This window comes from Phragmites australis, chromosome 19 (assembly GCF_958298935.1).
Source record: "Phragmites australis chromosome 19, lpPhrAust1.1, whole genome shotgun sequence".
In the NCBI taxonomy this organism is placed as follows: domain Eukaryota; kingdom Viridiplantae; phylum Streptophyta; class Magnoliopsida; order Poales; family Poaceae; genus Phragmites; species Phragmites australis.
This window is the reverse complement of record NC_084939.1, coordinates 18,472,626-18,496,672: the sequence shown is the minus strand read 5'-3', so window position 1 is coordinate 18,496,672 and position 24,047 is coordinate 18,472,626. Positions and strand designations below refer to the sequence as shown.

The 24,047-nt window shown below is 41.6% G+C and overlaps 1 protein-coding gene across 1 annotated transcript in view; it reads left to right on the top strand.

Moving 5' to 3' along the window:
• The first annotated feature begins 1,743 nt into the window (after nt 1-1,743).
• Nucleotides 1,744-24,047, top strand: part of LOC133900228 (uncharacterized) — a 31,593-nt gene continuing 9,289 nt past the window's right edge. Inside the window, exons 1-6 of the mRNA XM_062341344.1 lie at nt 1,744-1,833; nt 1,933-2,043; nt 2,225-2,360; nt 22,822-22,887; nt 22,967-23,088; nt 23,299-23,980. Of these exons, the coding sequence (XP_062197328.1) occupies nt 1,744-1,833; nt 1,933-2,043; nt 2,225-2,360; nt 22,822-22,887; nt 22,967-23,088; nt 23,299-23,980 (1,207 nt within the window). The remainder of the gene's footprint in view (nt 1,834-1,932; nt 2,044-2,224; nt 2,361-22,821; nt 22,888-22,966; nt 23,089-23,298; nt 23,981-24,047) is intronic.

The window sequence follows — 24,047 nt, the reverse complement described above, 5'->3', positions numbered from 1 at the left end:
CCGCGGCTCCGGTTCGGCCGGCGCGCTTGGCTCACACGCGGGCACGCTCGGTTCGGGGGCAGGAGCCAGCCTTGGTGCCTCTGGTCACCTCTGGTCTCCAGTGGGGTCCTTGGGCGGCCTGAAAATGGAAAAATGTCAGTACCCTTAAACTAAACTTCCGAGCAAACGCTCTCGGGGATGAAAAGGCTTACGTAGATTTCAGTCCGCAGTATTGCCATCGGGACTCTAGAATCTTGAACTCCGCGCCCTGTGGCTTCGGCCCGGGGTCTGCCTTCCTCCTCTTCGGCGGGGAGCTCTGTCCCTCAGGCTGTCGAGGGGCCGTCGTGGAGCCCGCGTCTGGCGGTGGGTCGGCCGGGGCGCCCGCTGTGGCGCCGCCAGCCCGGCCTTGGTCTTCTGGCTCCCGTGCCCTGGACTTGGCCTCCGTCGTGGACTCTGCACCGGATTACTGGCCGCCCCGGCCTCCCTCCTTTGCACCGCCCACCTCCTTCACAAGCTTTCTATAGAGCCCAAGATCATTAAAATTAGAGTTCGGAGGGAAAAGTTATGCCCAAAATACACAACGTTGTTCTGCTAAAAATTGTATGACCGGATAATCCGGTGCTCATATCAAAATTAGTCCGGTGCTACACCGGATAATCCAGTGAGAATAATGAAAAAAAGTTCAGTGTTCACAGAAAGTTTGGAGCGGAGTTTTTTGCCTCACCGGATGATTCGGTGTTCACAAAATGAACACACCGGACTATTATTTCCAAAGAGCTCCAAAATAAACATATGCACATAGGATAATCCGATGCATTTGTCTGTGTTTAATGAGTCATCATAGGATAATTCGGTGTTCATAGATGAGTTTGAGTGGGTTCCAATGGCTAGTTTCTTTTGTTGTACTTACCGGATGATCCAGTGCTTGTACTACTATTATCACTGGATCATCCGGTGTTCACAGTTTTTCTAAGCCGTTGAGGCAATAGCTAATTGGCGGGTTTGAGGCCATAAATACTCCTCCACTTAATCATTTTAAGGTGTGGTTGTCCAAAGAAGTTTATAGACACTTGAGAAGATATTCAAGCCACCATAGTGCTTAAAGTGATTATCCAAGGCAATTAAGCACAAGATTAGAGAGTGATTAGTGCTTATAGGCCTAGAGAGAGTTGTATGTGCTGCGGTATTAAGAGGGGATTAAGTAGTGATCCTAGCTATGTACCAAGAGGTACGCCGGTGCCTTAGAGTCTTGGTGACTCGCCGACACCTTGTTGACCCTCTGACTTAGTATGGAGTAGTGACAAGACATGTGTACGGGGACGCTGAGACCTTTACCTTGGTGGCTCAAGATCCGAAGTGATCATGGCGGCAAGCGATCAGAAAAGAGGTTTGTGGTGAGGCCTTGCCTTGGTGACTTGGTGGCTCATCCGGCTTGAGGCCTTAGTGGCTCAAGGGCCGTGACCGGGTATCGACTGGGAGCATATCCTTTGTGGAGCTCCAACATGGACTAGGGGTGACATTCATGCCATCGATACCATGGAATAAAAATCTCTTGTACCGAGTTTGCTCTCTCTACCTTATTTACCTTCCTAGATAGGTTGCAATCTCTTGTGAACGGTAGAGTAGTCGCACTAGATAAACCTAGAGCACATTTAAAAAGAAATTGATATAGGTTTATCTTGTGTATTTTTTGGAGCTGGTTTAGTTTTTAAGTGTCTTAATTCACCCCCTCTTCGAACATCACCGATCCCTACAGTAGGGCAGATGATTCCGAGCCCAGAGATCGCCTGGACGGTAGTGTTTCTCTACTTCTTCCGCTATGGGTTCCACTTCCCTCCTTCCAATGGAGAGCAGGTCAGCAGAGTACATTGATTTCACCGTCAAGTGCTCCTAGTCAGGGTGGCATAAAAAGTGGTTCTACTACCAACCCAGTTCTCCAGGGCTCCCTTACAGGGCTCTTGCACCATTGTCGAGGCCTACCTAGACATAAGAGCCGTCGACGACTTCACTCTGTCGGAGCTTCATCGAAGAGATCTGACATCTGAAGGAGAGGAAGCTGATGGTGTATGATGTTGCCAGGGATTTCATCAAGCGTCACTTGAGTCCTCTGAAGTCGAGGATTACCGATGCCTGGCAATTTCCAACAGGGATGGATCCGGCTCAATAAAGTTAGATAGGTACCTACCAACTTTGAGTAGGTGTTTTTGAGGAAATTGTTGGCTTAATCCTCATGCTTTGCTTATAGCTTTTCGCAGTGCTCTCACTGGAGGTGGCCGACAAGAAAACTAGGCCTCTTTTCAACGTAATCCCCTCATCCAACTGCTCGAGAGTCCTGGTCCCATCGTGGAGATGGATCCCGATGCTAGAGAAGGATTATGTCGGTAAGTCTCACAGACTTTCTCATTTTTAAACTCTATTTTCTTTTCGAGTAGTCATAACTGTTCTCATGGCTATCGTGGCCTTGGGGTAGCTTCCTGGGCATTGAGGGCCTGATTCAGAGGCTGTGAATGCGGGGGGCCAGTCGTCAACCCAAATGATGTTTTCATCACGGCTAGTGTGGTCCCAAGCGGGAGCGGTAGTGGCGACAAATCATCGTGGGCCCCATCCTTTACTGTTGTGACCACACAGAGAGGTATCCCCGACTCTGGTAAGTTAAACTTTTACCCAAAGTCTTTGCAGTCGACTTATTATTGACTTTGGGAATGTTTTTAGCCTTCGACTAGGAGTGCGGGAGCTATTGCCCCCTCAGGTTCATCAAGCTATGAACCCTTAGCCCCGATAAAATCAGGAACTGGAGAAGGCTCCCCGGTGAAGCCCTCCCTAGCCAAGAAATGGTCCAGGGATGCGTAAGCACTACATACCTCTTTCCTATGTTAACAGGAGTTCTCTATTCGAATTTTCCCATTTGCAGGCTTCTCGGAGCGCCACCAATGGTTCCTAAGCCCCAACCTTCTCAAGCCCTGGTCATGACCTCCTCTGGAGGAGATGCAGGGATGCTTAGCAAGCCCCCAACATCGGTCGTGACCTAGAAGATGATCTCTCGATTCCCGAGTCTCCTCTTGTGAACTTGGTGCATGGGCTACCTTGAAATCTGACCTGGAGGGAGATCGTTGAAAGTCCTCCTGGTCATGATTCGGAAAATGTCTTCTCATCTTTCTATACGATAAGAGTTTTCCTGCAAAATAACTATTTAGTCGACGAACTGACAGGTACTAACCTGAAACCTTGCAACTGTAAGCGGTGCGGCTAAAGAGAATCCAAGACGTGGCCTGGAAAGTGACCACCCTTGAAGGTGCCAATGTGCTGTGCTAGCAACACTTCCAAGCGAACACAGGGAAGGAAAAAGTGGTTGCTAAACTGGAAGGCCGGAGCAAGGGCATGTCTCTTGGTATTTCTAATTTTTCATCTTTTCACCATGCCATTCTTACATGATGAACTGCAGAGCTCTTCGGTGCCCAAGAAGCCATGACTCAAAAGGAGGCCAAGGTGTTGGCCACCCACCAACAACTCATCATGGCCCTGAACGTTCTCCAGGAGGCGCTAACCGGGGTTGGGATCCAAGTCGAAGCTAACAGTGGTGATGACATCGCTAGGCTGGCCACCTGGGAGACCAAACTTGCTAAGGTGTTAGGTGGACTCTGAGGGAAGGTGGTTGAGCATGTTTCGAGCCAGTCTTGGTAGAGTGTAGGGCAAGCGATGGCCTTTGCTTTGGCTATCCTGAAGGCCCACTACCCGAAGACCAATGCTGATGTTCTCCAAGAGGGCTTGGCGCAGAAGGTGAAAGAGGTGACGGGAGTAGCCAAAGCCTTCATGGATGAGATGGACTTCTGGGTCGTACCCTCGCCATAGTATTTTTTCTTTTTCTTTACCTATGGTCTGTTGAAATACCGGGCAGCTCTTGTTAGCTTGGTTGGAAACTTGAACGCTTTTTACACTTGATGAGAGTACTTGGTGCTGGAATCTTTAGACATCATATCATGGTCTTTTTATTGACTATTTCCTTTGATTAGTTCGGAAGTGTTGATCACTAGTCAGAGTGTTTATTATGACCAGCCTTCAGTCCGCTTGAGTGGGAGGTGTCATAGCCACCAATCACTCGTGGAACACGATAAGGAGTATTTTCTCAACTCCGAGTTTGCAACGCAATGATCCTTCTCTTCTTGTTCGAATCTACTTTTAGAAGGTACCACAATATGTTATTTTTGGTTTTCAATGCCTAGTACTTATTAAGCCCCCGGCTGTCTACTCGGAAAGAAGGATTCTAGGTAGGCAGTCTAAATAGAAGAAACATAATAACACAAAGATGAAGGATTCTAGGTAGGCAGTCTAAATAGAAGAAACATAATAACGCAAAGATAACTCATATTGCCTTTGAGTTGAGAAAAACTTTTCGTCGCCCTGAGTGCATGTTGGGTATGAGGGACCCAAGAAGCGACTTATCCTGCTTGTCGGGCGTGATGATGCGTAGAAAGACGAGTAAGGTAGGAAAATAATTCAATCAATTTCTTAGGCAATATGATCTTTATTATTATAAAAAGGTACTCTTAGCACTTACACTTTGGACTTACATAATTTATTTACGACCAATGAGCTATGTACACATATAACCTTAAACCTAAATGACACAGACTAAATTAAGTTGATACGTAGTAATCCTTATTACTTTAGGGGTAATGTAGGTGTTGTTTCTTGTGCTCTGAACTAGTCGTGGAGTCAAGCGCCCAGGTTTCTAGGTTTGCATCTCAATGCACTGTGATCACGATCATGACTGAGGCTTCTTATCCACTATGGTGCTTGAGCTCTTGGGTTCTTTGCTTGGTTGGTGTTGAATTGCCATGTCAAGACTCCACTTGTAGCAACAGAGACCTGCCTTGGGACGGCACCGTACAATGATGACTCCCTCGGGTCTTGTGATCTTCATGCACTGATAAGCATAATGCATGTCTGCCATAAATTTGGAAAGAGTAGGTCTTCCCAAGATGACATTGTATGCCATCTCGAAGTTGACCATGTTGAATAGTCTTTTCTGTCTGGAAGTTGTCATATTTCCTGAAGGTGATGGAGAGCGATATTTGGCCAATGGGGGTGGCCGAAGATCTTGGTACTATACCGTGGAATTTTGAGTAACCAGCTTAATAGCAGACTGGGAGATCTGCATCCCTTTGAGTGTGTTAGCGAAGATGATGTTCATAGAACTCCATCCATTGACAAGAACTTGGGTAACACTGCAGTTTTTTATTGTAGGCTCAATTACTATTGGGTAGTGGTCTAGCCGTATGAAGTTATCAGGGCAATCTACTTGGCCCAAGGAGATCACAATGTTTGACCACTTAACAGCCTGACAACCCTTAGGGATGGTAGCTAATACTTCCCATGCCACCATCTTTTACTATTTTTTGGACTCGTAGCATGCAGAACCACGAAACATGTGGTCAGTCGTCCTTTAGTCTAGCTGAAAAGAGATTGGATCCATGTTGTCCTCACTGCCACTGGAGCTTTTTGCCGCTTTCTCGGCCTCCGCTTTTACCATCTTCTTCCAAAGTGGCACTTGTTGAGGTTGTGGTTGTCGGTCTGGTGAAGGTTGCACCAAGGCTTACCGTCACGTTTGCTAGAACCTGGTGTAGAGCTCTTGCCCTGGGAAGAAACATGACGCTTGTCGAGATGGGTGTTAGGAAGATCTACAAAAACTTCTTCATAATTATTTTCTTGCTCTTACCTCCCTTAAAGTTCTTCTTGCGCTTGTCCTTTGCCCTATCGCCCTCGAGCCTAGGTTGCAGGCGCTTGATGCCCTAATCTTCTCCTTGACAAAGAGAAGCATATCCTTAGACTTAGCAGACTCATCAATGATCTTCATGATCTCCTTGACCATCTTAGGCTCCTGGATGGCGATGTCTTCAACGCATCTCCGGCTCTTGACCCCCCGGGTGAATGCTTGTATGATGTCATAATTGCTGACCTTAGGGATGTTGTTCCAGATATTGCTGAAGCGGTGTACGAACTCACGCAAGGTTTCATTTCCCATCTGCTCACAATGGTATAGATTGTTTTTCAAGCCGGGACAAACATATGTACTATTGGCTCAAAATGCATCACAAAGCTGCTCCCACCAGTAGATTATTCCCGGCTATAGATTAGTCAACCATGTCTTGGCTGCCCCTTCAAGGGCGGTAGGGTGGTAATTCTCCATTACCTTCTTATCCACATCAACCACTTGGATGGCCATGGTATAGATCTAAAGAAACTCAACGGGGGTTTGTACTTCCATTGTATTTCTCGATTGTCTCAAGGTGGAACCTTGAGGGCGAAGTTACATTACGTAGATCTGAAGAGAAAGCCAAATATGCGTTGATGGCACCATGCTTGGTTCCAACAGCCTTGAAAGTTTTTCCCACAGATATCGGAGATGGATTCCGATTTGATCGATGTCGGGATATCCCCTGATTAGATCACTGAGGGGTAGATGAAGCCCCCTCAGAGGCCCTCGGGTGCCTTCGCCGATCATCGATGACCTCGTGCAAGTCACTGATCAGATGATCTTTGATTGGCCTCGATTGTCATTCCAGGAAGCTCTGTTCCAAGTCTTGCACCTCCCGAGTATGATATATCTTGTGATGGGGGATTGCATGGTCTACCCCGATTAGCACTGTTTCTAGTTAGGGCTAGATGAGAGTTCTTGGCCTGGATGATGACCTCTTTTGTTAAGTTGATCGCCGAGTTCATCCAATCCTTACAGGCTAAGGTCACCAGATCTGTGATTGAAGGGCGCATGAGAACCTCTTTTAGAAGAAGGATCCTCTTAGTGGTTGCAGATCTAAAGCATTTAGTTCCATACTAATGGTTGGGAGATGGTAAGACCAGTACTCTGTTAAGGATCTAGGGAGGTGTGCTCATCTACTGCTAACCATTGCCCACACCCCAAGCCAAAGGGCCCTGTCCATTTGTAGTGTCGTTGTCATAATTACCCAGACTATCACCCCCGTCTCCAATAGCAAAAACTTCTCGGGGTAACCTCCACTGGAGGAACTGTCTAGATCCATCATGGATGTTTCATCGGATTGCTTTGGGTTGATGTCTTGACAATCCATGGTTTCAGAAGCTGCAGTGATTGATCCCGACTTGCTGTGAATTAGACATTCACAGTTTTCTTGGTAGCCGAGTGGTTCAAACTCGATATCGTAATCTTTGGTGCATTGATCCATAAATCAACTTACCTCATTGCTTGAATCATCACCAGAAATTTTATCATCGAAATGCACCCGATCGATCACTGACTCGCCTGGAAGAGGGGTAAAGTTACCGTAGAACTCCTCATCCAAAAAATTGGTTCTCAGCGAAGGCTTGGGTGACGCAGATAGCATGTTCTTGTAGATTCTTCAATGCCTGTTGTCATGATCCCTACATATGGCGCCAACTATTGACGATTGGTGAACCGCCAATCTTACGAACTTATAGAATAGATGGAGGATGCCTTGAGTAAGTGGAATACAGAAAAGTAAATATGGAACAGTAATTGGAAGAAATAAGTGCAAAATGTAAATGGTAAAGAGAATGCAAACACTCGGTATGATGACTTTTTTCTATGGTATCAGTGGATTCCTATCCACCTTGTCGACGATTGGTGAACTACTGATCTAACGAACTTGTTGAAGAGATAGGAGATGCTTTGAGTAGACGAATTATAGGAGAACACACGAGGGTTTTTATATAGGTTTGGGTCTCCTTGGGGATAATAACCCTAAGTTATATTGATCTTGTATTGATCTGATCCTGTTACAAGTTGGGTATATGGCTAGCCTAGATGAATCTAAACCTAGTCGATGGCTTCCTTTCTCGACTTCGAGTGTCTTCTAGTTTGTCGAAAGGTTTGAGTGACTTCTTTGACTTTTATTGGATCTTGTTCGACTTGTCCACTACAGGGCCCCCTAGATTTGTATGCCGTACGTCTTCTGGAGTCTTCCTTCCTATTCTTAGAGATAAACCTTCCTATTTATAGGATGCCCTGGGTATCTACAGGTAATTTTCTTTCATCTAGGGATCCCCTTCCTAGAGATATAGATATAGGTCAAGAATTGCGGGAAACCCTAGGGTGCTCGAATATGGTAACTATCTAGTATTCATCGTCACACCCCTAGTCCACATTTGAGCCCCTCGCAAGGGCCAAGCTCCATAGTTGGATATAACTCAGTGGATAGCAGTTAGAGCTCCCTACTCATAAATGGGTTTCCTACTAGGCTTGTCCTGAATGCTCACCACCGTCTTTACTATGTTAGTACTTCTTCACTCCGGTACGGGCCACTCCTCCCATTTACAAAGCTTACGGTTGCTCTAGAACCTTCTTGGACGGTTTCACAAGACACGAACGCCACCAAGTCATATAGGTGTTGACAAGCACCAAGTGTACATCACTCACTTTGGGCCAAACATAGGCTAATCACCTAGCTAGATACACATTAGGTTTAAACTAACACTAATCAAGTCCTTAATACTATGCTAATTGTCTTGCTCTTCAATGTGTTCAACTTTGGTGGCCTAACTTGTAACAGCCTAAATTCATCATAAATATTTTTTATACAAAAGAAAAATGAATGAATAGAATAATTAAAACCCTTAATGGTATATATGTGCAAAGATGGATAAATATAAAAGGGTTAGTTTTCGTTGCCATGTTTGTATTGGTTGAATTGTTTGTATATATTTATATATATATATATATTGTTTGTATATATATTGCTTAGCTATAATGTTATTTAAATCATATATATATATATATATATATATATATTGTCTGTATACATATATATACAAGTATGTATATATATGAAGAAATACAAGTACTAGTAAACGAAAACAGAAAAGAAAACGGGAGAACTCACCTTGGGCCGACTTCCCTCACTCCAGCCCAGCCAACCCTTTCCCTCCCTCTCTCCATTCTGATCTATTTTGGCCAATGGCTTGCTTCCCCTCTGGCCCGCTCTCTCCCTCCGATCATGCGCATGACCGCGCACTCTCGGACCGCTATCAGATTAGGACACTGTAGGCTAGGCTGCGGTGCGCTAATTCCATATGTCATTCAAACCACTACCTAGTCAGCCATCCCTCATCAGTCTGCCCCATTACTAGTCACTCAGCACCATGTCAACACCCTCTGCTGCGGTGTTGACCAGTCATTCGCCACGAGTTGGCCTAGTGGGCAAAATATGTTTCTTTTTCTTTTAATCTTTCTACTGATGTCATAAATAGGATTTATGATGCAATAAACATAATTTTTAGTACAAAAATAATTCTAAATCATAGGATAAAATTTAATTATAGTTTTAATAATTTTTATTAATTCTATTTAATGCTTTTATAGGATTGAATAATTCTAATAAATGCTAATAAATTCTTAAAAATTCATCAAAAATCTTAGAAAATCATAGATTGCCTCAAAAAATTCTAGAAAAATTCTGAATAACATAGTTTCACCTTGGTTAATCTTTTCATCCTATTTCAATCTTCCAAAAGCCATAACTTTCTCTAAAATTTCTAAAAAAACCAATATATTTATTGATGTTATTGTTGTGGGCTATTTGGTTCTTGGTGTTTATTTGTTGTCTTTTTACTTATGTTCGTAAGTAGACGCCAATATTCCAGAGGAGCTAGAAGGACATTGGGATCAAGAATTTGAAGACCCAACTGAGTATTATGAAGGCAAGTTGTATTCTTGACCATATTGATCCCATATTTAAAAAAAAATTGTTTTACAAACATGCATGCTAATCATACTGTTAGGAATCCCAAGTGAGGCTTTACACTAGTTTTCTTTAACACCCTTGTCACCATAGTTATGGTTTTGGTTATGGAAGGGTAGATCATGCTTAGCATTACTTTGGGATGGTGATAATGATAATTGCTAAACCGAATATGATAATGATCGATCCTATGCAACTATGATAAAAGATGATGACACAAATTTTGTAGCAGCATGAAATTAGGATTTGAGAAAGTGGTTTGGATGAGACCGGTACATGTTGTGATGAGGGCATGCCCGATCTTCCGAAAGGTGATATGATAAGTTGATTTGGTGGAGCTTCAACGTTGATGATCCAAAGGCTCCGACCTAAACAGATCGAGAACCCTCGCAACCACTACACAACTACTTTATGGTTATCAACCGTGACAAGACACGGTTGACCTTACCAAGAAGGCCTTTCCTACAAGATATTCAAGAGCACAAATAAGAACAAGTAGGTGCAATCTGAATATTACTGATTACCAATGAAGTACTCGAGTTGAGGTTCTACAAACTGATATATGGTGAAACTATCTAAAATAGAATAATTTAAGCAAAACCTGAGCCTAAACTACAATAGCTATTGTATATATATATAGGAGAATGTGAGGAGGTCGACCTAGGATTGTGTAGCCATGGGTAGAGGTGTACACAACCTGGACTCTGATCCTAATATGATCACACCATATTTCATCGACTTTGACTAATTTATAAGGAATATTTGGTTGAGACAAGATCCATTAGAAAGGGCTCATCATAAGCTTTCCAGTAAGTCCAAGATCGCCTCAATCGGATTTCGTATGCGAGAGTTATGACCGTTTTATTGACGTGCTGTTCTGAGACTACGAACCAAATTTGAATCCGACTTGAGCTCTACTTGGCCTTCGAGTGAAGATGTCCTTCGAGTGATGATGTTCAGGTGAGCTTGTGATGCTTCTCCCATATTCTTAAGTATTAAAACATCATAAGAATTTAGTAGTAATCCATCCAAGAAAGCATTAACAGCGAGGAACGAGTTCACCTGGTGGTTTAATTATTATACACGTGCTCTTGTAATTGGCCCTTGTACGATTTGAGGATTACTAGCATTGTTGCTGGTATATGAAGGAGTGATGTCCTCATCATACCTCCATCTAGAATTGGAGTCATCCTCGACTCAAGCTTATCTTCTTCTTCCATGTATGGCTTGAAATCTGAAATGTTAAATGTAAATCTACAGGTAGATCCAACTTGTATGCATTGTCATTTACTTTTTCATTTATCTCAAAAGGTCCATCAGCTCTAGACATCAACTTTGATTTTGTTAATTCTGGAAACCTATCCTTTCTCAAATGCAACCAAACTAAATCACCTGGTTTAATTTTATTTCTTTCCTACCTTTACTTCCATCAACCCTATACTTTATGGTCATATTCTCTATATTCTTTTTAGTTGTTTCGTGCACCTTAAGAATAAGTTTAGTACTTTTATTAGCATTTAAATTAAGTCTTCCAGAAGTAGGAAAAGATTGTAAATCAATAAGAGCACGGGGATTAAATTCATATACTACATGAAACGGACATACCTTGGTGGTGGAGTGTATCAACCTGTTGTAAACAAATTTAATATGTGGTAAATACTCTTCCCACATCCTCAAACTCTTCTAGAAAGCATATTAACAATCACATTGTCCTTACCTTTCTTATGCTTTATGACATGTGGAAACAACTCAATAACTTCTACCTATTTAGCATGTCATTTATTCAGTTTAAATTGACTCCTAATATATTTCAATGATTCATAATTAGAATGCATAACAAATTCTTTGGGCTATAGATATTGTTGTCAAGTTTCAAGCATACGAACTAAAACATACAATTCTTTATCATAGGTACAATAGTTCAAACTTAGCCTACCTAATTTCTCACAGAAATAAGCAACATGTTTACCTTCTTGAATTAGCACACCTCTAATTCTAATCCCGCTAGCATCACATTCTAGCTCAAAAGTTTTACTAAAATCTAGGAGTTGGAGCATTGGGGCATGGTTAAGCTTTTCTTTCAACAAATTAAATGCTTTTTCTTATGAGGGCCCTCATTTGAAAACCACTCCTTTCTTTGTCAACTCATTCAATGGAGCAGCAATGGTGCTAAAATCCCTCACAAAACGCTGATAGAAACCCATAAGACCATCAAAGCTTCTCACTTATGTGATAGTCTCAGGGGTTAGCCAGCTCTTTATAGCTTCAATTTTTGCTTCATCCATCTCTATTCTCTATATAGTGACAACATAACCAAGAAAAGAGACTCGATTCGTGCAAAATGTGCACTTTTCGAGGTTATCAAACAAACATGCATCTCTCAAAAAATTAAAAACAACACGTCGATGATCAAAATGTAGTTCATTTGACTTACTATAAATTAAGATATCATCAAATATACCACCATAAATCTTTCAATAAAAGCACGTAAAACTACATTCATCAATCGCATGAAAGTACTAGGTGTTAGTTAACCCAAAAGACATTACTAACCACTCATACAAGCCAAATTTAGTTTTAAATGCAGTTTTCCATTCATCTTCGAGTTTCATTATAATCTAGTGGTATCCACTTCGCAAGTCAATTTTAGTGGAAATTATAGAACCACTCAACTCATCAAGCATATCATCTAGCCTAGGGATACGATGACGGTATCTTACGGTAATATTATTGATGGCTCTACAATCAACACACATGTGTCAACTACCGTCTTTTTTTGGAACCAAAAGAACAGAATATCACTAGGACTAAGACTTTCTCATACATACCCATGAACCAAATTTATTGATGTGCTGTCCTAAGACTTCAAACCGAATTTGGAATCTAACTTGAGCTCGACTTGGCCTTCAAGTGATGATGTCCTTCGAGTGATGACGTCCAGATGAGCTTGTGATGGTTATATCATATTCATAAGCATTAAAACATCACAAGAATTTAGTAGTAATCCATCCAAGAAAGTATGAACAGCGAGGAATAAGTTCACCTAGTGGTTTAATTGTCGTGCACATGCTCTTTTAAGTGGCCTTGTACGATTTGAGATTAGCAGTGTTACTTGTATCCAAAGGAGTGATGTCCTCATTATGTTGTACGGTTGGATTTTGTGGTAGTCTTACTCAAATCTAAGGATCGGTTTGTGAAGCGATCATTCCGTGTTAGCAGTACAACCACAAGCCTGGTATGAGATGGACATTGCCGATTAATTAGCTATTTTTTCAATATAGTGCACTTCCTAGAATTATGTGGCGCAAAAGGAGGTTGCCATTTTGGAGGGTGTACTCCCCGCACTAGTGAAACCTTAGTGAACATGCATGTGTTGAGAAGTGCTTTGTAATGATTTCCTAGTTGCACATCTTAGAAATGTGTAAGTGTTGGCAAGCAAGAAAAATAGGTAACCATAACTTGTAGATAAAATATATAACCTTTGCAGAGTGTTAAACTGTTTAATCAGTTGTGCTCACAGTCATAAGTGAAAAGAAACCCCCACATGATTAGAACTTGACTATTTGGTCAATCACGTTGGCGGAAACTTGATTGAGCTGTTGCTAATGGTCAACCTTAATGGTGAGAACCATGGTTGAGGTATTGGAAGGTTGGTTAAGCAAAGATGGTTGAGATCTTGAGGTGGTTAATTGTTCACTGTTATTTTATTTAACTAATTACTAGCTTTTTAACTATTTTACAAGTAAATATTGTTTGTGCAAAAGAGCTAATATTGCCATATTATTGTTCATGCCTTCATATGCATATTTTTTTCCTCACAACTTACTTAGTACGACAAGTGCTTACTCTTGTTATCACTAAACAAACTCAGTTGGACAAGACGTTGGAGAGTTCACAAAAGATGGATCGTTCTAAGATATTTTCTATGTCGGTTTTCTTGTGGAATCGTCATGAAGGATAAAGTCTACGTAGTTCTGCTGTAGTTTTATTTAGATCTTGGACCTCGAAGGTTACTTTTGGAAGACAATTAAAATACAATTAAGTTGGATATTGTAATGATTATCATTAATGAGTTACTATATGTTGGGGATTAATTCCTGAACTCAGCACATAGATGATATTGGTCAGTTCCTTAGACCAATCTTGACAGAACTTCTCTCAAGTATATGTGTATGCTTCTGAGCTATAGCACACTCAAATGGCCGAGTTGGGGGGAAGGGTTTATTTATAGCTCAAAATCTCAAAACTAGTCGTTGCATCTTGGGCCTAGAAAACTGTAAACACCGAATGATCTGGTGAGCATATTTTCCTTTGCACCGGAACATCTGGTGAGTGCAATAGAAACTAGCCATTGGGATCCACTGCCATATCACTAGGGCTGGATAACGAGCTAGCTCGGCTTGGCTCGTTCTAGCTCATTTAGATAATGAGCTAGCTCGACTCGACTCATTAACAAAACGAGTAGAAAAGTCAGCTCAGCTTGGCTCGTTTGCAACTCAAGCTAGCTCGTTTGGCTCGCGAGCCAGGTAATAACTTTGAGTAGTACAAGTGTATAACAATGTTTGAGCAAATAGTATATGAGTATGAGCTACAAGAAATGAGCTATACAAAAGAAATCAATTCTGTGGTCTATGGCCATCTTTTCTTGGAGTGCAACTAGGCGAGAGTATGATGGAAATAGCCAAATCACACATAAGCTTTTTGGACTTGCAATTGCAACCGGTTTAAATAAAACTAATAAAGTTTTCCTACATGGAAATCAGCCTCTACCAATAACAAGCTTTTGTGATGTGACCATCCAGATATAGTTGTGCTACTAACAGAAATAATCAACACAAAAAAGGAACTGGTGATACTATTATGATGAAATCCATCACCACCTTCTAATGAATCAACTTCATAAATCATAACAATAATAGCACAAGTTCAATGGAACGGGCTATACAACGCGAGGAAGACGAGTGGTGACGGCCAGTGGCAAAGAAGACGAGTGAGATGAGTAGTCAAGTACACAATGCCGCTAGATTTGGACCATGTAAAGGAGTCGAGATGAGTTTGTCTCATTTGGATCGCTAGCTTGGGCGGTTGGGGAGACTTGGGCCTCCCTGGCTCATCTGGCCCACGAGCAGCTCAAGAGCTAGCTCAAGCTGGCTTGTTAACTAAACGAGCTACGAAACCAGCTTGGCTCACTAAAACTAGAACAAGCAGAGCTGAGCTAGGCAAGAACTGAGCTAGCTCACGAGCTGCAAGCTTTTCGTCCAGCCCTACATGTCACCAAATGATTTCTCAATCTTTCGATGCACACATCAGAACATCTGGTAAGTGTATCTCGCCAACTCTAAGCTGAGCAAACCTTATTTGTAAACTTCTTCTGGTGAACCTTTCGATAATCATCAGATCATCCGGTGAAGCACTGTAGATTATCCGGTGTGCACATTGGATCATTCGGTGCATGTATCGTCTGTGACTTCTTCACTCCATCCCTCTCTGTAAAATTGTTCCAATGTAACCTTCTGGTGTTCATTGAAAAATCCGATGAAGCTTTTAGTGTTCACATAGGATAATTCCGGTGACTACATTTTGATAGGGACTTCTCCAATTCAACTCAAACTTTATCCTAGCTTTGATGACTTCTTCCTTGATGTATTGGGTCTTCAACTGATCTATTACAACTAGCCAAGCCTAGGGTGTATTACTACTAGGTAACTAACATAAAGATACCAGATCAAACTACCGAACACAAACCCCTTTTTTTAGTACGGCCAAAGAAAATAATATATCTACATAAGTGATGCTCTCGACACCATGATCGCTTGTCTAAACAATAGATCCTTATATATTCATATAGAATCCATGAGACTAAATCTTACTCGCAAACTAAGTTAGTCTTATTGACTATGATAACATTAATCACCAAAACACACTAACCCTATGCAAGGATCATTGATCTTTCACACTAGTATTGGTATCTTGCTCTAATATACAAACTAATTGTTGGGTAACGAGAAGGCTACGCTAGCCTAAAACAAAAAAATTCTACCGTATTCACCCAGGAAACCATGCTAGTAGGAGATCATAGATCGTTACTGCCCGACGGGTAGTGCAACAGAAGAAGAGTTAGAGTAGACCAATCCAACGTCATGTGCGTCAAACTCCTCAAGCAGCTTCACGATCAGATCCGCGACCAGCCCCGTGCAGGAGGTAATGCTCCCCGACCACTCCGAGCAGGTGGTCGTCGACCAGTTCCTCGACCAGCTACTGATCAGGTCTGTCATATCCTCGACCAATTTTGAGTGGTCGTGTCGTGTATCCGACCAGATCCGAGTGGTCGTGTTATACTCAGCGATCAGACGAGCAGGTACGTTGACTAGTTCGTCACGATCGGTGACCAATCTTGAACACGTGGCAATCAACTTGCCGAGAAGATCAGAACCGTAATAGCAGCAGCGCTTCTACGGTATCCACACGTACTGGGCAAAAACGCCGAGCACTGATGTGGTAGCACCGCACGTGCGGCTAGGGTTTCGGGAGATCGTATAGAAGGCTATGACTAGGGTTTTAGAGTGGCTCAATCTTAGCATGCCCTACTCACGCCTCTCCTTATATAGAGCTCGCCAATAGACTCCCACGTTGGAAGCCTTTTAGGACTCTAACATCTCATGGATCACAATCCAATCAGAATCCATATACGAATTCAATTCTCATATTTTGTTCCAACCCTTTAAGTGTGTGGCCCATTAGGTTTATGTACAAACGGCTATTACTCGAAAACCCTTTTCAAACCGAAATCAATAGCGGTCCCTAGTAGGATATATTGACTCCCGAGTATACACAAAAGATCATATCGGCTGAACCTTGATATACACATACACCGATGCCTTCGCCTTATGAGACCAGTCAAACTCAAGGCGAGATACGTGCCACCCTTGTGATAGGTCGACCATTCACTCGATCAAGTAATGGATTCATCATGACTAACTTTTTAATCATATCGGTATGGTCATGTACTTTCTCACTCCAACTACCTCGAGAGGACCAGAGATATCTCTCCTGTTACCAAGGAGGGAAAAATTCTATCTTGATCGCTCACACCCCACGACATGTTTCATGACGAGCTCAAAAATTATCTTTATGACTAACCAGTTATGAATAGCGTTTGATAGCCTCAAAATATGCCACTATATATTCTGGGAATCAATGACGATCTCAGGTCTAAAGATCCTGTAAGTACACCATTTGAGATAATAACTGATGGCACATCATAAATAACAATCCCAGCAGTATCTCAATGTAGGTCTATTCAATATCATGTTCTCTAACATATATGTCTATATTATTAACTTGGTATCTCTATACCGTGATCATCAATCAATACATGTGCTGGTCTTATATATCATCATAATGATATATGACCAGAAATCGACTAAGAATAACATCATAATATAAACAAAGAGTTTCATGAACAAGTCACATACTTATCAATCAATGTAAAATATAGTCATTTTTAGAATAACATATTATTCAAAAATATATTAACATAGACGTGTGATATAATTATCTTTATAATTATCTCTAGGTCATACCACCTTCACTAACATACCACGTTTGCACCACTAAATAGTTCAAAAGCTTTCTCATCTTGTGTTTGAACCCTCATCACGAATTTTCTAGCTCCCCTACTGATTTAGGCAGCGTACAAAAATATTCAATCAGTACACTGCAAAGATACGTTGATGTGATGAGATCACTCTATCTAGTCTTCCGTATATCAATCATGACTTTATTTTATTGTCGAAAAGGAGAGATCATGCTGTGGTCCTTGAACTCACCACCAAAAGTCTCACGAAAAGACTAATATTAACCATATGTAGTTGGCATCCAATCAATTCTCCAAATTTGACCGGTGCTCGATCACCGGCCTTTGGGAAAGGTAGCTACAAGTTCTTTCAACCATTAGTGACGAGGATATCACTCTTTTAGATATGTGTAATATTACTTTTTAAGATATATTATAACTAATTATAAGAGTATGTGTGTGGCAATTAAATCAATAGGTGAATTTATTCCTAGCTATTTATGCTTTTTTATAGATTACTACTAAAGTTTTGTGATATTTTACTGCTTAGAAATGTGGAAGAAGCATCATAAACTCATGTGGATGCTATTCTTAGATGATTAAGTCTACTCGAACTCAAAATCGAGCTCTAGTTAAACTTCAAATTTTATTCAAAGTCTCATAACAATACGTCAATAAAACAGTCATAACTTTCACATACAGAGTCCAATTAAAACGTTTTTGGACTTGCTAGAAAACTTATAACGAGATATATCCAATGGATCTTATCTCACCCTTAGATTAGTTAGGAATTAGTTAGAATCGTTGAAATAAGGTCATGTGTCACTGTTTTGGACCTTGTCAGTTCTGGTAAACGTGTTGAGATCAGAGTCCAAGTTATATACGTCTCTTTCCATGGTCGTACAACCTTAGGACAACCTTCTTACACCCTCTATATATACATTAGCCATTGTAATTTAGGCTCAAGTTTTACTTAAATTATTCAGTTTTAGACAGTTTCGCCGTATATCGGTTTATATAACCCTAACTTTGAGGTTTTCATTAGCAACTAGCAATATTCAGATTGCATCTACTATGTTTTCGCTTGTGTTCTCAATTTGCTCGTAGGAAAAGACTTTCGGCAAGATCAACCGTGTTTTAGCATAGTTGATAACCACAAAGTAGTGGTGTAGTGATCGCGAAAGTTCTGAATCTATTCTAATCGAAACCTTTAAATCATCAACATTGAGCTTCGTCAAATCAATTTATCACATTATCTTTTGAAAGATGGGTCAAACACTCCCATCAATCAGTCTTAACCGCGACGCACTATCTGTTATGCGCCATTTCAGTGGTCACGATTCTCAACCAACAAAATTTGGAGCAAGTGATCCATTTGCCAATCCACATCAAATTTTACCTCATCTTGATCTAAAGCAAGCTTTTAAGAACTTCGAGAGGGGCACATACTATATAGTATATACGCATATCCCGAAACATAATCGAACAACAACAGCCAACAAATCAACGGTTTGATTTAACGTAATCGATGTGCATAAATTTTTGCAGGCACACCACGACGTACTTGTACCATTACAAAGAACGTAAGGAAGGTTCTTATACTTTCAAGGTACGCCACGGATTATATCAATATACAAAAAATATTTTAAAAACAATATAAAATAATAAACCAATATATACACAGTAGCACAGGTGTGTGGAGACGAACTTCTTTGATCCAAGGTTTCTATCACGTTCATATCGATCATTCTAGAGCACACACAGAGGAATGATGTGGTAGTTAATTAAGCTGTCAGCGCTGCATCTGCATGAGCTTACAAAAACCATCACGTCTAAGCATTCACTTCACTTCTTCCCTTGGTAATCATGCATGCATGTGTTCTAATCACTTGTAAGCACTCGAGCTCGCCGGTAAACCTCCGAAGCACTCATCATCCGAATAAATAATGCCGACCAAACGGTAGCTGCCAATTACTCTTGCAAGCTACATACATAGCGAGAATTCAATCGTATCATACATATCATGGATCGGATGCTACCGTTTCTGGATTTGTTTCCTAGCTGGTTTGCTTGCCGACCTCGCCCAGCTCAATTTGTCCCCATCTCGCGTTCGTTAGGTAGTCTTAATGAACGAAGATGCGTTCGCGTACATGCGTGATCCCAATTATATATGCAAAGGGTTGATGATTAGTGTTAATCGCTATGGAACAAGACGGCCATGGCGGCCCCAGCACGTTTTCTTTCGAACGAACCAGTTGTGGCTTTCGTTCGTCATGTCACGTATGGACTGTGCCGTCGTCTAATTAACAGCAATCCGTGGACGGATGACGGTACGGCACGATCTAGCACGACCATTTCGCGTCACAGGAGAACGTCGTCTAGGACCTGAAAGGCTGGCCGCTACCCAATGGTGGTGCATATTAGGTGCAAATGCCACAAATACTGAAAATGGTGCAAATTCGTTGAAAAAATTAATACCTAGAAGCTTTCAAAAGTTTTGAAACTTTCCACAGCTCTAGGTACGGTCATGCTCTACATGCATGCAAAAATTTGTCTTGTAGTGCTATTGCTCATGAAATTTGTCTTTTTATATCTTTTAAATTGTATTGAATTTGAGCTCGCAAATTTGCATGAGTGTAGGACATAATCTCACCTAGAGCTGTGCAAAGTTTCAATTTTTTTTGAAGCTTATATGTATGTGTTTTAGCGAATTTGCACCGTTTTCGATAATGGCGGCATTTCAGTTGCACCTACCAAATGATTAGCTCCCTAACTGACTCCTTGTGTGTGAGTTGAACGTATTTTTCTCTATTCTGCAAAAGTCGGCTGCATTATGCGAAATTTCTGCGTTTCAAATAGGCTATAAGTTAGTCGAAGAAGCGACCCCGGGACAAGAACAGGGAGCAAACCGGAGAAAAGTACCGGTTGCTGTAGCCGTGGATGACTGTTTTTCTACCCGCATGGGAGCTTGACCGTTCACTGCGACGCTGACCTGGCTGCCAGTCTTGGAGCTAGGCCGGACACGTGTATGTGTCCGAGATGCTGCCACAGACGGCCAGAGACGAGATGCCACGGGGTCCAGATATTGCCGGCCGGCCGACGTGGCGCCGATCTGTCTTCAGAGGCGCGGCCAATGGGAGAGAGCCCCGGACCTACGGGTAGATGCCGCACCACGACCTGTACGTGGCGTATATCCACTATATATCCACACGGCTCCAACTAACTAATCATCAACATCGGCCAGAAAATAATTATACTATATTACGTGTCACAAATAATTCCAACCGAGATTCATATAGTGCTGTGGATGCGAAGCCAAACAAATCATCAGGGGGCTACGGGATCAGACCGAATCCCAAAGACGACAAGATGCATGTGAGAATTATATTTAAAATTCATTGTTTTTAGATTTTTAAAAAGATGAATCAAATGATATTTTTTTCTAATTTCGTTGTCAAGCATGTCTTCTTTCTGCCTCTTTACATTTAGGGTTGAAGATATTTAAGTCACTCTCAATATTGATTTCTTACATATTAATTAGAGGTGTCATCTAAATAAAAAGATGATGTGTTAAATAATTTAAAGATAATTGAGAATAATTTTATTTTTTATCGAAGAAACTAGGTTTTTAATCAATCCTAGATAACTATGAGACAATAAATCATCTTAGAAGTCCTAAAAACTAACAACACGTATGCATACATTAGAAGTTTATTTCTTAATTAACATCAATTTTTTACTCAACCTTTCCTCTTAATCATCACATAAAAACAAGACATTTGGAGTGGCTCTATAGCACATATCTCATAAACCCCCGTACACTTTACCCAAATTCCCTCTAACCTACCGGATATTCTATGAGCATAACAGTAAAAATTCAATCTAGCTGGACTAGACTGCCACAAGGTATCTTTGGTGGGGCTGCTCTGCAGACAGGGTTCAAAAATGCGACGGTAACCGCCCAAAATGCGCGATTACCGACCTTCCCGCTGCGGCTCGATTTCAGAAATCGTTCGGTTACCGAATTTGAATTCAAATAATTCAAACCGAAATTGAAAAAAAAAATTCCAAAACAAATCTGATAAAAAACTAGAGGTAATTTTAAGAGTATCTGTGAAAACGAAACTTGAAAAAAATATCGTTTCGACATCCAAATTGATGAGCAAAGTGCGGGCATATTTCTAATGGGCTCGTTTCTGTTCTGGGCCGAATGAACAGTATCCTCTGGCCCATTTGTGGCCCACGGCGAAAGGATAAGGTGGCGTTGGTCAGCGCGTCCAGGCTTGCAATCACTTTCCCCATCGCGAGTTCACGAGCTGCTGGAGCGGCTCCGGCGACCAGGCGACCGAATCCGTGGAAGAAGGAGCGACTCCGGCGGTGAAGGTTCGGTAACCGACCGCTTCACCTCGGTTACCGACCGACTTCATTCGGTAACCGACATCGTCAACTGCTCGGGCGCGGAGAGTGGAGCAACGTCGGTAACCGTTTTCCCCCATTCGGTAACCGTTAAAAAGGGCTCGATTTTTGTTCATTATTGGTCGGTAACCGATGTAGTTAGCTCGATTTTAGCAATGTAGCTGTCGGTAGCATGTTATTTTGACGATGCAATGCATTATTACTTCGGTTGTGAACTGTATAGTAGTTCTTTCATGTGAAATGCATTGTTCAGTGTTGAGCTCGGGTGAATCGTTGAGCTATAGACCTTATTACATTGAATTGTTCATGTACATGTGAATGATGGTAACATATGTGGTACATAATCGGTTATGTAGGTGTATATGATGCTAATATGCGGTCAAATTAGTTTATTAGTTTGGTAAGCATTGACAATTTTTGTTCAATTGAGTTGGGTAACGATTTGAACACATGTTGGCATATGTATTAGTAGGCTAACCTTCGAGATTATTTCTTCGTACAGAGAAATTGCAAACTAGTCAATGACAGATAAAGATGTGGTATGGCAGCATGGGGACAATTTGGCTCCGGGTTTTAGGTGTAATTATTGCAATAAGTCGAAGAAAGGCGGTGGTGCCACAAGATTGAAAGAACATTTGGCAGGGCGAGGATCAAATGTTGTACACTGTGATAGGGTGCCTCCAGATGTACGCGATTATTTCAGACGTGAGCTAGATAGGGCAAAAGATAAGAGGAAGGGAAAGGCAGACGAGAGGCTTCGGAGGCAAGAATCAGCTAGAGTTCAAGTAGATTTGACAAGCGACAATGAGGACACGGAAGAGGAACAGGTGCAGCGTGCCGTAGGTCAATCGAGGGATGAGGAAGAGTTTAGGAGGAGGTCAGGCGAGTCCTACGAGCATGGAGGTGGTAGTGGTACTGACAGAGGGGGATCTGTATTAAAGAGGATGCTTAGAAGAGCATCGTCAACAAGGGAACCACCACCAAGTGTCCGGGATTACAATGTTGCTTTAGCAAAAGCCCCTGTGCAACCGAGGATTGACACCGGGTCATGGAGTGCCAAGGGAAAGAAAGCGAAGGAAGCTATTGGTGTGGCATGGTCCAAATTTTTTTACACTTCAGGCATTCCTGGCAGAAGGGCGGACGATGCATTCTTTATCACTGCAGTTAAAGAAACACAAAAATGGGGTGAGTGATTTAGTGTGTAATGAATTTATTATTGTCATACTTATTTCTTTTTGAGGTATGATCATTTGTTCTGTAACAGGCGAGGGTGTACCATCTCCAACAGGGCGGGATATAGATGGTAAGTATCTGGACGAGAACGGAAATGCTTTAAAGAAAATATTTGACAAGTGGAAGCTAGAATGGCCAGAATATGGTGTTACTGTAATGTGCGATTCGTGGATGGGACCGACACACATGAGCATTATTAATTTCCTCATATATTGCAATGGTCGTATGTTTTTTCACAAGTCTGTTGATGAGACCGGCTACAGTCAAGATGCTAAATATTTGAATAAGGTATATTATTTTTCTCAGTTGGTAACATAGTATTTAAATTGTTGCATATTTATATGGTTCATTTTTTTATTGCAGGAGATAAGAGCAGTGGTAACTGATTTAGGTCCAGAAAATATTGTACAGATTGTGACTGATAACGGGTCCAACTATAAGAAGGCATGCCAGGTTTTGAGAAGGGAATATCCTGCTATCGCGTGGCAGCCTTGTGTGGCACACACGATAAATTTAATGTTGAAGTCGGTTGGCGATTTTAGAGAACACGACATTGTCATCCAAAGTGCAAGGGCTATATCACGATGGCTGTACAATCATTCGAAACTACATGAAATGATGAAGGCAGCAATTGGTGGAGAGTTGGTGAGGTGGAATGCCACAAGATTTGGAACTAACTACCTATTTCTTGATAGCTTTCTACGACGAAAGGACAGGTTCATGCAATGGATGGCATCTAGTGAGCTCCAGCAGTCTCGATACATTAGTTCTGATATTGGAAGATATGCACATAGTTGCCTATCCAGCTTACCATGGTGGGACAATCTAAAAATGGTTGTTGATTCCGTCCAGCCATTGTATGCATTCCTCCGTTTTGCGGATCAGGACAAAGTGCCAACATTGAGTGAGGTGCTCCTGAGATACACCATTGTGAAGCATGAGTATGAATCATTGTATAAGAATGATAGGGATTCTTTGGATAAGTACATGGCAATTGTCGATCGTAGAATGAATGATCTAGCCAATGGGACATACATGAATGCCGGTAATACACTCCTACCACTTTTCAAATGCTTGTGTTTCTAATGCTTTTAGTACTAATGTTTTGATCG